Genomic DNA, 16616 nt, shown 5'->3' with positions numbered 1-16616 from the left:
CATGCCTGCAGCCGAGGTTAGGAGTTGTTATCTACGTTTTCACCGCATAACACGGAAGCTCATAATTTAAAATGCTGTCAGAATGACAGAAGTCGCTATTTTATGGGAAAAAATTAGTATTACAGTTAGCCCGAATGTTAACGTTCGGCCTAAATGATAAATCTCACTTTGGATCTTTCTCTCCTATTTAACAAGCATTTAGTGTTCTTAGTGTTGAGAATCGTGTATTGAATACGAATCGCCCGCAATTATCTGCAAACTCTCTTTCAACTGCTGCCTTCGTCTAAGTTATTGTCGTCGGGCTACAAATAATATGCGCAAGAGTAGGTGTGCAGTGACCAGCCTGCATGCCGAGCACGATAGTGTCTAGGATCAGCTAGGGCGGTTCCAGCTATACGCGAACCTGCGACACCTACATGCGACATGCTAGAGCGTACGTCGGTAGCGCCCGCTACATTTAGAGCATGTAGCGGTAGCGGTAGCGGTAGCGGCCGCTACATTTCGAAGTAGCGCTGCCCAGCTCTGATGACAGTTAGCCCGAATTTTAATATTCGGCCTAAATGATAAATCTCAGTTTGGATCTTTCTCTCCTATTTAACAAGCATTTAGTGTTCCTGATGTTGAGAATCGTGTATTGAATATGAATCGCCCGCAATTATCTGTAAACTCTCTTTCAACCGCTGCCTTCGTATTAGTTATCGTCGTCGGTCTACAAATAATGTGCGCAAGAGTAGGTGTGCACTGTGCAGTGACCAGCCTGCATGCCGAGCACGATAGTTTCTAGGATCAGCTAGGGCGGTTCCAGCTATACGCGAGCCTGCGACACCTACATGCGACATGCTAGAGCGTACGACACCCTTGTGAACACGGGGTCGAGAGAGATAAAAAAAATTCTGTCCAGCCATTTCAGATCAAGAAAAATTAAAAGTATAGTCACTAAATCTAAGATTAGCACAAATTTTATTCATTAAATTCAGTACCGTTTGAGCTGACCGAGCATATTTATTGGTGGATATTTATTAAATGGAAGAAAGAAGTATTTAATCAAAAACTCTAATTTCAGGGCCGGTCTAAAATTTGGGTTGTTTGAAATTTAGCCTGTTCCAGTTTACAATAAAGAACTGAAAATAGTAGAATCAGACCATTAACACTAACTCGCATGGAGAGGGTTGAATCAATACAATATTAGTTCAACCATGACTAACTTCCACGTGTAAAAAAATTGCGCATTCGATGTCATAAATTATCCCGTCTTAAGCATTGGAGAGCCGGGTGGACTGTTGAAATTGGCAAAACTGTTATACATTTATGCGTTTTCCGAGTAGCTTTGGTTTTGTTACATAGGTTGGGATATTGTGATGTGCTAGTGCTAAATTTGAATCCAAAAATCATGTTTGAATTTTTAATAACTAAGGAGCAGTAGAGATTTCAAGCAATGTCTAACTTTAATATATGACAACAAAATTCAGAGTCATACTCTCAATTATTCGTCAAGCTTCAATTTCCACACCCAATTATCATAATCTATAAAAATTATTCATTCATTTTTATCCCAGTGTATAGAAAAGAGCTCAAAACATTCGGCCCACGGTAGAATCTTTATAGTCAGCCGTGTCGTCGCCTGTTTTCATTACCTTATGCCGGTTCCAGAGTAACGGGAATACTGGAGCCTATCCCAATCGGAGAGCTCGCTTGTGCACACGTTCTCTCCCTTTTTCGGTCATAAGAATCAGTTGGCCAACAGCCATCGGGAAGTGAGGTGTATTGCGCATATACGCTCCTTGCTTCCTGAAGAACGTGACGAATTCGTGTACTCCATAAGGTTTACTTCAAGTTTCTTTATCGTGTCGGTAGCAAAAATTATTTTAGAGGAACTCCAAGGTTTCATACTATACTCGAGAATTATATATATCGATCAATGAAGAATCTGAGCAACCCTAGGTGTATTGAAATACGTGCGTTACCGCAATTAGTCTAATGAGACGCCCATGTAAATGCTTTGATTAACAGATGTTAATGAGGTAAACATGAGATTTGAGCAAATTATTTCATGCACTTGATGATCTTTTACAATTTTGTTGCATTCGTTTGAAATACAAAATTATTTGCAATTTTTGGTGCAGGAGGGAGACAAGTTGTGTTGGCATATAGTTCATAATTTTATTTAATGATCGGTTAGGCGCTGAGGCTTGCTACTGGAATATTAGAAGACTTTTAACACGGCCTAACTACTGTTAAATAATTATTACATTACATAAGTCATATCTTGATGTTATCCAGTAGTAGAATTATTAAAACTTATGATCCTGGAAAAAATGTGTACGCTTTCAAAATAACGGCATAACTGACCTCTTTGCCAGTCTCTTCATTTGAAGTATTTTGTAGTTTACGACAGACCACTGCAACATTGCTACCCCATACCGCCGTTATTATCTTTGTACCATGCAAAACATTCGAGCTTTGATGCGCGGTCGAAATTGAAGTTTTATTTGTAAGTTCTGTGATTTTTACGTGAGTGAATCGTGCCAATCTTTGTGCACAACCACCACTACAAGTTGCTTTATTTACCAATCTGTCACGCGCACCATAGGAAGTGATCACATAGCTTGGGCGCGTAGCGAGCTCGATCACCCCACTGGGGCGCTTCCGATGCAAGATCTATTTTGGTGAACCACGTTTGTTGTGCATGGCTTCGTAGCTCTCTAATTTGTGACCGCCATCATGTATGCGACCAGGGTGCTAGCTTATTGCTGTGTTATTTGTTGACTTAGAGCGCGGAGCTATTCTGAGTGCTAGGAAAAAAAGTCGTGAGTTAGAGTATTCAAGCAAGGGTGCTTAGTTTACTATGGCAGAGGAAAAATTATGCGTTGCGTGTTTACTTTGGTTCCGTAAGTAGGCTGTTTCAGGTGCAAGTTTGCCGGTTATTAATCGTAAATTTTAATGGGCTCGATGCACTCAAAATGTGATAGGCATTTAGAGTTTTAAAAACAAAATGTGGCAGAATGTTTTTGGTGATCGTCATATTTTCATTTCATTTATTGGTAAATTTTGCGAGAAAGCGTGTTGTATGCGTCAGGTTTGAACCCAACTTCGCGCTACAGCCAACCGGCTTCAACAGAATCTTGCGTCAATAGCGCTTGTGTTTTTTAACCAGCACCTATCAAGTCTTCGAACATTTTTGCGCGTACAAGGGTCCTTTTTAGCTTCCTTTGTGCCGACGTCGTGCTTCTGATGGTTGATGTTTTCTCGTGCTGAAAGGCACTGTGTGTTGCCCTCTATTTAGTCGCCTCCTTGTTTTGTGTGATGTCGTTATGCGCACGCAACAACTCGTTCTGTTGCAAGCTTATCATTTGCTTTCATCTGGCTTGATTGTAATTCGTTTGCTTTTTTAGCGCATTTTCTCATTTATGGAAAAAGTGCACTATTGTGCTCGCCATGTCCGTCTGTCTGTCCGTCCGTCCGTGACCTCAAGTTTTCGTCGACGAGAAAATGCGCTCTCTGTCACTCACTGCAGTGAGTACTGAGTTATTAGCGCATTTTCTCATTTATGGAAAAAATGCACTATTGCACAATTGTGCTCGCCATGTCCGTCTGTCTGTCCGTCCGTGACCTCAAGTTTTCGTCGACGAGAAAATGCGCTCTCTATCACTCACTGCAGTGAGTACTGAGTTATATTTTTTTTATTTATAACTAGCAGGTTAGCCCGGCGTTGCTCGCGATCAACAATCCGTGCGCTTGTAAAATCCCGTTCGTCCTAACCCCGTTCATAATAATAATGCTGTTGCTTGATAATTACGTCTTCTAACCCATTAAAGCCCAGAATTATTTTGGGACAAATTAAAATAATTTGTTGATTTCAAATACTTTATTTGGTCACTATACATCTAGTGAAAACTTTATTTTTCGAAAATAATATATGAACGCTAAATTATTGCCTGACAACTAAAATTTCCACTTGTCAGTAAGCTAACAAATTTGAAACTTCATGGGCTATTTGGTTAGTACAACGACCAGAACCAATAAAACTAAATTATCTATGGGAAAATTGGAAAAATAAAATGAATATTTAAAAATAATTTCTTCATTCTGTATACAAATCAAAGATAAAGTCATGAAAAAATGTACCAATAACAATTATGATTGTGAGCATAATCGATCCCATTTGCAGCAGAGAAGAATAAGCATCTCGATCAGTCTGTTGCGTGGTGTTCTTTCATGCATACTGGTTGAAGAGCATTATTGCATAATTCACATTTGCATGCAGTCCTCTGTTTGCAGCTTTGACATCTTGCAATTGAATTGATCTCATTACACGTCAGATTTTATTGTTGAACGTATAATTTGCTCTGTTCACACAAATGACCCATTCGTCTGCGTCCACAACCAGGTGTAATTGTTAGCATCTAATGAGGTACGATACTCCTCTCAGTCAGAGAATTCTTGGACGGTGTGTCAATCTTCTCTAAGTCCGGTATTGTCACTGCATTTATGCTCCATTTGTAAACGAATTTCTTTCTCTTCTTTGTTGGCGGTTTTGTTACTTTGGTGCTCGTGGATGCTTCAGACGGAGTGGATATTTCCTCTTATTCATTATCATCTACAACACGACTGATCAATATACATCTGTGCAAACGATTAGGTTTGCAAGCAACCTCATCAGCAGAACCATTTGAATCCATGTCTGATTATGCCTGAATATCTTAAATTGGAGGTTCAAACACAGCTTTATTGTCACTTTCGTCCCACTCTACCAAAGTCAGCTGGCATGAAATATATGTAAAAATGTTACATATTTCATTATCTAACCTAATTAAAACACCTTGCTAGCAACTGCACGTTAACTATTTGTTATAGTACAGGACTTGCAAAACATGAGGCAGCCAACATTCATGCAATAAATACAATTTTCATGTCACGAATGCCACGGTAATCTTCATGCATGTTCTGCAAGGAACATGCATGAGCAACAGCTCCTACACCTCAGACTTTTCGATCTGGAAAATTTAGATAATATTCTCTCCAATGTCATTTTTAATGCCATTTATGAGTATTGTCTGATTACTAGACTCCTAATCCATCATTTCAACACGTTACATAATAAAAAATACACTGAAAAAACAATGGTAATATACCGTTTTCTTGTTGAGTACGCGAATGAAACGTGCATAATGTGGTGAAGTACAACGAAACTGTAATCCAACTTATATTATGAATTACACAACCATTTTTCCGAGGTGCTTTAATTTGTTAAGGTAGATCCTTTCAAACTAAAATTTTACACAGAACACCCGTTTGTCTCTCGTGTAAAAGCATGAAAAATTAATTTGCATCTTTTAATTTATTATATACCTTCCGATTTAAGCACTAAACATCGATTTTTGCTCCCATCTTTTCCTTCTTGTTTCGCAATGCCATGCTAGTCTCTTACTAGGATTAAATTTGCAGGTCTATAGGGAATATCCTTACACGTTAAGTATATCATGAATGTGCGCCTCAGCAGCCCTTATATATTTATGGCGCCAGTCTTCTAACACCTGTAAACTTTTAAAAAATATTTATAAGATATTTCATCTCTGATAGACATGCATCAATCGTTATAGAAACTGCCATTCAACAAACCTAAAAAAATTGTATCACATGATGTTTTCTCTACGTACACAAGAATTAAGTGAATTTCTGTTTAAGCTCATTCATAACTGAAAGTGATAATTGAATTGGATTATATGTTTTTTGTTTGTTTAGCTGTGAGTACGTGCGTCTCTAATGCTCAATGTGGACAGCATCGCAGTCTGAACTATTCTAATTTCAACGACACAGTCAGCCTCGTGAAAAATATAGGCGTTCCGAGAAATTATTATGACTGGCAAATCACGTTATGTTGCTTACCAAAAAATACTGTTCCGTAATTGGGGAAGCTTTTTTAACAAAGTAAATTCTCACTGAACTCATAACCGAAACTGTGTCTGAAAGTAATACTGACGCACATTACTCTGTATAGTATATCAGCAACCACAATTCAGTATACCTCAACGCCCTCAGCGTGACATACTGCATTACAACGTGCCTTTATTAACTGCGTCTACGTCGAGCGTCGATTTTAATTGCGTTGTGGTCACGTTCCGAGGTTGTGTTTCACAACTGTAATTGGAAATTACACACGGCGCGTAATGAGAGGGGCTTTTTGCCAATCAACTCGCGGGTGCCATTCGTGCCGGCTGGACTGCGTTTTTTTTCGACCCTTGTTGAGTGCATTATAATACAAAATGTACACTAAATTTTTGGGTGTAGAATATATTCCAAAGTATACAATATGTTATAAGGTATACAATAAACTGTCAGGTGTGTTGCGTCTAATTCATTTGTGGCAGCTATTTATTTTGTTGAGAATACAATGAAAACTATTTGACGTCACAAAACAAAATAATGCTCAATCGTTGCACTGGATTGCGCGTGAAGGTCTTCCAGTTTACTTGTCGTGGGAAAGAGGTTGTTAATTAAATAGAAATATTTTCCCTAGAATGGTGTTTCAGTTTATTTGAAGTTCAAAGGAACGATTAAACGGGTATAGAAGCCAGGAATTCGCCGCACTATCATGAAAGTATTCCTTATAAATAATATCACAACAGTATCGCTATATTTGGCCAGCATGCCCTGCCTAGCATGGTCAGTTAGCGCATACCGCTGTTTAGTCTCGCGCTACGAAGACCACCCATATGGCCCATTTTGGTCCTATCACGGCCGCCGCTACAACCTTCCGAATTAAACTTATATCCGTACCAGCGGCGGCATATCATCGGCCATTTAAGCGGCCAACCATAGTGACCATAGCTATGTTAGCATTCATCGTATCACAAGTGAAGCTAGGTTGGTATTCATGATACGATTCTTGATTGCTAAATTTCCACCGTGAAGTTCACGCATTGAATTTTGATGTCGTTTCCAAATAAATTAATCGAGAATGGTCACGTATGATTACAGAGTGGCTTTTGCATAAAAAGTAAACTTGCATCCGATATAAACATAAATGTGCACTTTTATATAGATTAGGATGCAACAGTTGTGCAGTTCCCTGACGCAGCTTAGAACTTTGGTTTAACTCGATACGATAAGTAGACATGCACTGCCCACTGGTCGTGCTCTTCTAATAGTCACTTTCAGATAACGACACACACGGAAAAGGAATAATTTCCTTTCATAACAAATTTTTTAATCATTAGTTTTATTTTTTATATGCTATAGTGCTTTTCTTGATGATTCTTTGCAAGCGCTGCTGCGTACATACGTTCTATATATAGGCTTGCGTGACGCACGTCTTACCGATGTCCTTGTACGTGACGAACACAAAGGCATCCAGCCTATCACTGCTCACCAATACAAACTGTTATGTCGGCTTGTTGTGCTGATACCTGTTCATAAATTATCATCCAACATGACTGTGAAATGTAGAAAAATTTAATATTCAAAGATACAGAGGAACTGAATTAAGAGTCAGCTGAATTGTTCTTTTGATATTTGAATACGACTTGCTTATAAGCAAACCGGTTGGGATTGCCATCTGCTGTAACATACTTGTATTGATTTGTAATTGAATTGTTTTTATCTGCTATGATATTTAAACATAAGTTTATATAGTTGTCAGGTGCAGTCCAGTGTGCTGGAAGAGACGCCACCTGGAGCGTCGAGATCGTTAGATTGCCATCTGCTGTAACATACTTGTATTGATTTGTAATTGGATTGTTTTTATCTACTGTGGTATTTAAACACAAGTTTATGAAGTTGTCAGGTGCAGTCCAGCGTGCTGGAAGAGACGCCACCTGGAGCGTACAGAGGTGAGGCACTGCAGCCCAGCACGGCCTTGATAACATCGCCAGGGTCCAAGGCTGCAAGGCTATACGACGTATCTCCCTTCCTTTAATTGCTTCACTCAACCGAGCGCTGCACTGTCGAAGAAACGAAGAAGTTACGGCCCTTTGTGTTGTGCCACTATCGGTAATCCTATTAATCTCTTCCCTTAAATATGTCTACATTCCACCAGAAATATCATGAAATACAGGAGAAGCTGATCACGTTCTGTGTTGGTCAATGTTGTTTTATTATAAATGCATTATTTTAAGCAAACGAATTGCGTAAATTTCTTCCAGTCTAACAAGAATGAGTAATACACTCGTCTCATTGACTATGCATGAGGGTAACGCTACACGCAATTAGAAGTTTGTATGTAAAAATTATGCAGGTGTAAGGGCTACGTATGAGTCAAGGATGAAATATTTGATGTCTCATTCTTCGTGGGCAGTTTGTCAATATGATCATAACTTATGAAGCGCCGCAAAACGAGCTTGCGGGCATTTCTTGAATATCTTTATCATTATGCCAAATTCAATGATTTATGCGAATCAAAAAGAAATTTTTACAGAAAGTTCTGCTGAAAAATTATATTTCCTCGCGGTCGGTTTTCATTTTCATCATGGGGGAAAGTTATTTGCCAAAAATTTGTTCCTATTCACAAGCCTGATTCCGTTCTCTCATAATTGAGGGAAGGCCGCACTTGACGAATTGGACCTATAGAGAGAAAAAAAAATCACCAACCAAACAAAGACAGACGTCAACTCAAATTCTGATCGCTGTATTTGAAACTCAAGAATCCCGTTGGAGGTTTTCGTGTACATTTGATCGGGTTGTGGGTATGGAGGAAGGTTATAGAGTGCACCACGCATGACATAACGCGTGTTACGTCACGCCACTTTCACGCGCTCTAACCTTCGTTGCGCATGACCCCTTCACAGCTCTCCATGACACGACAGGAAGGGAGTGAGACAACGATGCTGGCTAACCGCGCTATGTTAGATAGCATTAAATTAATTAATTGATGTGTTCAACGGCCTCCAACCAACAAATTAATAGAAATGAATGGAAGAAAATAATGCTCCTGATCTTCATTTGGTGCTATTTTATAACTATGCCGACATTTTCATCTGCTTACATGTTGATTTCTACCGACGACTACACTGAACCACTAGCTGATCTCTCTGATCATGTCGCATCACTTGCTGATATCAGCAGGCGACTACACTGAACCACTAGCTGATCTCACTGATCATGTCGCATCACTTGCTGATATCAGCAGGCGACTACACTGAACCTCTAGCTGATCTCACTGATCAGGTCGCGCTGCTGAAAGGCTTCTTTGTCGCAGCTGCTGAGGAAGCTGCGCGCTGGAGCCCCTCTTGCCTATAGTACAGCACTGCCTCAGTCTTGTTATTATTTAACGCTCGCTTGAGAATTGCCGCGAAATATTTCTTAACTAATATAAAGTTTATGTGTGACGTTTTAATTGAACTGCAGAATTTCTATAGCTCGTTGATGTGCTGCTGATTCAAATATTTTATAGTTGTGCAGAGCAGATTTACACTTTGTGTGTGTAAATCAAATTTTAATCTTCTGTGAAGTTTGTCTTAATTGTACCTCAATTAAATCTTGAATTTAATTATCACTGGTTTATTGGATGGAATTTCGTAGGTGATTTTTGAAATTTTAGCAATTTAACGACTGGCCGCCCATTGTGCGAATATGTCGATAATTTTAGGAAAGCCTTCGTAAATTGTTAGCATGTGGATATGTCATCATTGTTGCTAAAGTAATGGCTTTGAGCTGTCAAAATTTAAACTATAATTCAACCCGAACTACCTTCTATGATACTAACGAACACTTATTGTCTTTTGCAGGTTTTACCGCTCACTTTTTTACTGTAAATATAATCAAAAGCACTTTAGATTTCTGCTCAGTTCTTGAGCGAATTAAAATCTCATTTCGATAAAATCTATTCTGATGTTCTCAGTGAGGCTCTTATAGATTACGAATATAATTTTCATATGTTTAATTCAGTATTTGTGTAGTGAATTAATGTATAAGTGTTAGAAATGTTTTTACTGGTTGATGAAGATGACACCGTGTAAAAATGTACTTATTCGTCGAAGACTGGCGGACTTCAAATGGCTGGACTGAACCAGCTGGATAGTGCAGCAGCTGGACAGTGAACCATTGTAGTGCACCAGCTGGGCAGTGAACCATTGTAGTGCACCAGCTGGGCAGTGAACCATTGTAGTGCACCAGCTGGGCAGTGAACCATTGTAGCGCACCAGCTGGACCGTATAGCCCATTATTGTGTAGAAGCTTATGAACCACATAAACAGTGAACCATTATAATTCACCAGTTGGTTCTTAACCCATTGAAATGTACCAGCTGGACTGCGACACAGTGTAGTGCAACAGCAGTGGTGTGACACATTATTGTGCACTAGTTGGACTACGAACTATTGAAGTGCCGCGTCACGAGATCAAGACACTGAAGTGTCTCAGTAGCACTCATATCAGGACACTGAAGTGTCTCAGTTGCTCTAGTGTATCACTCAGGAGTGACAGGACACACGATGCTGGGACAACGTACAGGCGTAACGTGTATCAGGAACACCTTGTGTGTGCTCAACGCTGTAACGTGGGTCAGTCATTGCATGTGCACTCACTTTTCTAATGTGCACCACGATTACAGTTTATATCGTACAATATTGAGCAGTTTATTTTGTTTACATTAAATGTCTGAATTAAATACTTGCAAAATTAGTTTGTATTCTTTTTGAAAGCTGGATATTTTTCCTCGACCAATTGAAATTTCCTAACACATTCACTATCACCTTTGCGCCCTCAGATTATTTAGCGCTCTAACAAACTCACGTTCGCCATTCTCAACCGTCTCACATTCAGTAATACCTATCCTCCATCACATTTGCCAGCGCTTTTGCTCCCTCATATGTATGCCTCACGTGTAAGCCTCACATGTATGCCTCACGTGTAAGCCTCACTTGTAAGCCTCACATGTAAGCCTCACGTGTAAGCCTCACATGTAAGCCTCACATGTATGCCTCACGTGTAAGCCTCACATGTAAGCAGGCTTTGCAAGGTTTTCCTTCTACCCCGTAGACCCTCACAGGTTCTCAAGCGTCGAGTGATTGAGAGAGGGCGCTCGAGTGCCCTCGTGTGAGGGTGCGTGAAGTGCCCCTCGGATATTGATGAGGCTTGTCGGCAGGAGGTGTCGGGTGGGGATGCTACCCTAGCTTAGGGGGAATGGGTAGTTGCTTGGGGGGAATTCACTCCGTGCTTGGGGAGAACTCTACTTAGGGTTGCTGTTAGGGTAAACACTTTCTGGAGTTTGTCATGCTTGAGTTAGGATGTAACGTGCTAGTGACTTATTGGTAAGGTGATTATAACTAATCGGTTATAAGTTCCTAAAACTTCCTAGTTCCTAAAAAATTTAGAGTCGCCCCGGCGTCTGGTAATCCAAATCAAAAGCTGCCGCGACTGTAAATTTTCACTGGGATATAAATCCCTCGTTCTTCCCCAGTTGCTTGGTTGCGCTGTGCTCGCTACCGGCATTTGGCTGAGGTTGGCGTATGAAGGATACGCTTCTCTCCTTCGTCACTACGTCGTCATCTCGGCAGACTCTCTGTGCATCGCCGCTGGGGTCATCACCTTCGTGCTCTCCTTCTGCGGCTGCTGCGGGTCCTGGTGCCACAACCGCTGCATGCTTATCTCGGTGCGGTGGCATCACGTAAACATAGTAGCGTCGTAAGGTTTTTTTATTTAGACTTGTCTATTTTATTCATTAGTGTGGATGATTTTTACTATTTATGTGATAACGTAAACAAAGTAGCATCATAATTTTTTTTGTTTAGTTATTTAGACCTGTCTATTTTATTCATTGGTGTGGATGATTATTACTATTTATGTGATACCGTAAACATATTAGCATCATGAGTTTTTTTTAGCTATTTAGATCTGTCTATTTTATTCATTAGTGTGGATGATTTTTACTATTTATGGTCATGCATTTATGCTTTATTATTGATCGATGTGTAGAATGTGGTGTAGAATATTGGCGGCTCCGTAGCTAGCTTTTTGCACAAAAACATGTTGGATTTATCATGCATGTATTGTAAATCCGGTCGCACCCTTTTTTTCTATAATAAACGTCATGCTTACTTACTTCTTAACAGTGCTTTTCGGAGGAATAATATTTTAAGTAATATTATTTGTTGCTTGATCAGCCGATCGCACCGCAAACTCCATAGAAAACCCGTTTGGAAAAGTCCAGCTTCGTAATAGATATTTTATGCATGTTATATGTATGCCTGCATAAGTATTTTATAGACTATTTAATCATTACTCCCAATACAAAGTGTCGGGTGCTAATTTTTCACCTATCAATCAGAGACAAGAAAACAGAGCGTAAGTACCTACGTTTACTTAGCGAGTTTTGAAAGTATGGGCCTGTGCAGTACTTCTGCCTGCTGGTGTCGGTGCTGGCGCTGGAGCTGACTGCGGGCGCTGTGGTGTTCGCACACCGGGCACAGCTGGGCAGCGCCCTCGAGGGGGAACTGCGCGGGGGCTTACGGGCAGCTGGTAACATGAGTGATGATAACCTCGTGGCCACCACCTGGCATGGTCTGCATCGTACCTTTCAGGTGAGGCGTGTTTACTGACTGCACGGATATAAAACCAAACTCGTGTTATGTATGTCTTTTGTTTTCGTGCGTTTTATGCAGGTGAGGCGTTTTTACATGTGACAGGGATATAGAACCAAACTCGTGTTATATATCTTTTATTTTAGCGCGTTTTATGTGCTCAAGACTTGCCTTGAAAATTTACTATATAGGCACATGTGCCGAATAGGTTGTATACGACGTAGTATTTATTGCGTAAACACAATTTTAATCAATTCTTTTTTCGTATTACAATACAAGGAAGATTATACAAAGTAGCGTCAAACGTTTATGATGTACATGTAGAAAATCGCATAGTATTAGCAAACACAAACCTCTCTACAAGGTTACCAATGAACTTATTCAACTGAAATTATCATCAAAAGAATAGGTACGCTTAATGTCATAATTTCAAATAACGTGTAAAATTTTCATGTTCTCAGATTTTACGAAGGATAATAAAAAGTGATCAAGGAACGTGTAAATTTTTCATGTTCTCATGTGAAGTTTTCATGTGAAGGATAATAATAAGTGTCGTATATTTTCAGTGCTGCGGAGTTTCCGGACCTGCGGACTGGCACGACAGCGAAGCCTGGCCCGGCAAGCCTTGGGTACCTCAGTCCTGCTGCACCACCGCCTACTACAGCGACCCTGGTCAGTGTCTTGTGAGGTGGCACTCTTGTGAGGTGACACTCTTGTGAGGTGGCACTCTTGTGAGGTGACACTCTTGTGAGGTGGCACTCTTGTGAGGTGGCACTCTTGTGAGGTGTTTGGTGTTTCAGTGAGCAAGTATTGGCAGGAGTATAATAACAGAATTTGTTATTATCTAAAAGGTTAAAAACTTTGTTTTGTTGTACAGATTGCGGACGCAAGGGGCGGCTGCGTGATGAAGTAAACCCTCGTGTGGGGCGCCGGTGGCACCAGACGGGCTGCTATGCCGCCGTCAGGCTGTGGTTCGCCCAACGCCTACACATTCTCGGCCTCGTGGCTCTCATTGTGGCCTTCTTGCAGGTCTGTGCCTCGTGAATCCAATGTGAAGTGAGGGAGGTAAAACCTACAATAAATTAGCCGGAGTAAAATACTGCTTGTTATCCGATGACAAAATAACCTTTTTGATTTATTTGCAAGATGCGGAAAAAAATTCCTTAAGCACAGCTCAGGCAGTTTCAGGTGATTGCTCTCAGTTGCATTTCGCAACAAAAGAATTTTAAAGTAAGTCTATTGAAACGATTCCAATTTAAATAAAACGATAATGCAATGGAACTTTCATAATTATTCATAAAACTCCTCCACGTATTCTAAAGTGTTCCACTGATTAAATAGATGTAATTTTTTCAGCTGTTTGGCTTGATCGCATCGATGCTGCTGGTGTGCACGCTGGGCGAGAAGCGCAAGTCCCGCACCTACAAATCCTATGCCACGGACCCCACGTGATGTCGTCCGGCCTCTCGCATGATCATCCATGTTGGAAAAACCGCAGCAGTACTGCAGTTCAGTGGCCGGCTAGCCCTTGAAATAAAACACTGTCTCGCTCTTTTTAGTGCATTTTCTCATACATGGAAAAAATGCCCTATTGTGCTCGCCATGCCCGTCCGTCCGTCTGTCTATATGTCCGTCCGTGACTTCACGTTTTCGTCGACGAGAAAATGCGCTCTCTGTCACTCACTGCAGTGAGTACTGAGTTATATTTTTTCAATTTAGCACAAAGAACCCGTAGCACAATAGGTGAAAACGGCAAACTGTTTATTTGCACGGTGAAGCTGGCTACTGGAACGCTGGTCCCGTTTTTTACGGTTATTTCGAATATGTAGTATTCCCTATGATGTTCTGTTGCCCAAGCCCTTTGTTACTTGCGCTCTTATCGCCAAGGTCTCCTAAAACGTATTGATTAAAGAAAATATCTCCGCCAGAATGGGCTCTGTATTGTTGGAACCCAGTGTCCGTTAAAGGCAAACCGACCAAGTAAAGTGCACATTCCAAATTAGTCTGTATATTGTTGGAACCCAGCTTCCGTTAAAGCAAACAGTTTACGGGAAGTGCATGTGCCAAAGTAATCAGTAGTTTGTTGTAAGCAAACGGCCGTCGTAGCAGACTATGGAAAGTTCGCATGCCAAAGTAGTCTAAATAATGTTGGTGCTAAGCGTCAATATAGTGAACAACTCTAGGGAAGAGAACTATTGAATTATTGCGTATATTGTTGGAAAATATGTATAATATTGCCATTAGCGACTAGCGAGTCGTAGTGCACCCCCGAGTTTGGCTCAGGTTTCTCACCGAAAATATTTCGGGTTTGTCCTCAGGTTTTTGCAATTGTTTTAGACGTAGCGAACAATTGTTAATGGGACCAATCTAAATGCTATTGTAAATGCTTCACTAAAGATCCATTTTTATTATTTTGATTTTATGTAAATATTGTTGTTTCATAATGTTGCCCTGCCCATCATTACTCGTCTTCGCAATGTCTATGTCTTTTTTGCTAGTTTCGTGTACTTCCTTCCGATCTACTTCGCCGCACCGACCATTAATTAGCAAGAATCTAAGTGAAACAATTCTGTAATCTCCTGTCACTTTGCTAATCTCATTGCATTTTCTAACCTCATTTTTATAATGAAAGATCAGCACAGGACCTAAGGCAATGGAAATACCACTCGTCAGTCCAGCCTTGGAGGTCGCCGGAGTCTCTTGTGTTCCAGACGTCGGTCACTCGCTTTCTAAACCACGGAAGAATTTCAGAGGCGACAAAGCCAAGCAGTCAATTGTTTTAAAATTTATATACCATCTTCTGACCATTTATTGATATAAAAATCTCTTCGATTACCAGGAGCTATACCCTCGAAATCGTATTGCTTACGTTGGGCATGGCTTGTGAATTAAATTGAAATGTTGCCTTTCAATTTACGACGGGGAAGCTTTTTTTTATTATGAAATTATTGGCTGGTAAACGTTATTTCTTGAGAATATTCATTTTCTGTGTATGTATCAGTTGTTTCTGGCGTTTTCATGAACTTTTTCGGTCACTGATATCACTTGGAACGTGGTTTGTTATTATATTATCCTTAATTGTCAGACGTATAACGGCCCTTCAGATTTGTTATGAACTAGAACTGATGAAAAGTGTTAAATAATTGCGTTAAAATTATCAGCGTATTCTTTGTGTTAGTTTAAACGATTTTATGAAGCATAGCTGGCTTCCCTTGACTATTTCTTTATCTTTATATTGCCTTCTAAATTTATTATTGATTGAATCTAGCGATGATATCAGCGCTTGTATTTTTACCAAAGATGTTTGTCTTATTCCATTGAGGGGTGAATGTGCTGTCCTATTTTCATTTTTAAATGAACTTAAAACATACTAATGGTTTTAATAAAATGTCATGTTTATCAGTGTGTTATCAACTTCACAGTTATGATTAATTGGACTTATGGATTTAGAGATTGGAATTTTATTATTATTTTTTTTGACTGAAGAAAGTTTATGGTACTTGTTATTTTAGTTGAAAATTTGATTCTAAAATATTGCACTCTAAAAAATTGTTTTGAGTAAACAATACGTCGAAAAATGCAACCTCCGCAAGACAACAGATCAAGAATATCCGTGAAATGTTTGACTGATTCATGAATTGGTGCTACCGTAGCGAATTTGTACCTGACTTGATGAATCCTGTTATTTTAAATTTTGGAACTATGAACTTTCCAGACCATCGTCGTTCGTTGTGAGTGCAGACATTAGCTTGGAGACTTTGAGCAAATTTGAACTACATAAACGCTCAAAGAAATAAAAGGGTAATTGACCAAATAGCTATGCACTTTTTACCCTCGTGTGTGTAAGAAAGTGTTTTAATATTTGGACACTTTAAGTCATTCATTTTGCAGAGTGAATGATTGCATCAAGAACATGATGCTGCCAAATACACGTACGTCCTCGGGATAGGATCAGTAACATCGATCATTTTTTTCTCGACATTTTGGGATGTTTCACGATATCAGCATGTCCAGGTGCTCACGCAATTCGCATATTAACAGTTATTCGTATTAATGATGAAGTCTCGCAAATTATCTGAAAAATATGCGTGCAATTGAATA

General features: G+C 39.9%; 1 protein-coding gene across 1 annotated transcript; it reads left to right on the top strand.

Moving 5' to 3' along the window:
• The first annotated feature begins 9720 nt into the window (after positions 1–9720).
• LOC108683172 (tetraspanin-9) lies at positions 9721–14113 on the top strand. The gene is made up of 6 exons (XM_018172462.2): positions 9721–10496; positions 11396–11587; positions 12330–12515; positions 13082–13187; positions 13393–13544; positions 13872–14113. The coding sequence occupies exons 1-6, from the start codon at positions 10428–10430 to the stop codon at positions 13965–13967; spliced, it is 801 nt and encodes a 266-aa protein (XP_018027951.1). The 5' UTR covers positions 9721–10427; the 3' UTR covers positions 13968–14113.
• The last annotated feature ends 2503 nt before the right edge of the window (positions 14114–16616 follow it).

Source organism: Hyalella azteca, unplaced genomic scaffold, assembly GCF_000764305.2.
Source record: "Hyalella azteca isolate HAZT.00-mixed unplaced genomic scaffold, Hazt_2.0.2 contig1557, whole genome shotgun sequence".
Classification (NCBI taxonomy): domain Eukaryota; kingdom Metazoa; phylum Arthropoda; class Malacostraca; order Amphipoda; family Hyalellidae; genus Hyalella; species Hyalella azteca.
The sequence above is the reverse complement of the archived record's forward strand: the minus strand, read 5'-3'. Positions and strand labels throughout refer to the sequence as shown.

Coding starts and splice junctions, on each gene's coding strand:
- LOC108683172 (XM_018172462.2), top strand. CDS start 10,428: ATGCTGGGACAACGTACAGGCGTAACGTGTATCAGGAACACCTTGTGT. Junction 12,516..13,081: donor GTCTGCATCGTACCTTTCAG/GTGAGGCGTGTT, acceptor GTATATTTTCAG/TGCTGCGGAGTTTCCGGACC. Junction 13,545..13,871: donor TCATTGTGGCCTTCTTGCAG/GTCTGTGCCTCG, acceptor TAATTTTTTCAG/CTGTTTGGCTTGATCGCATC.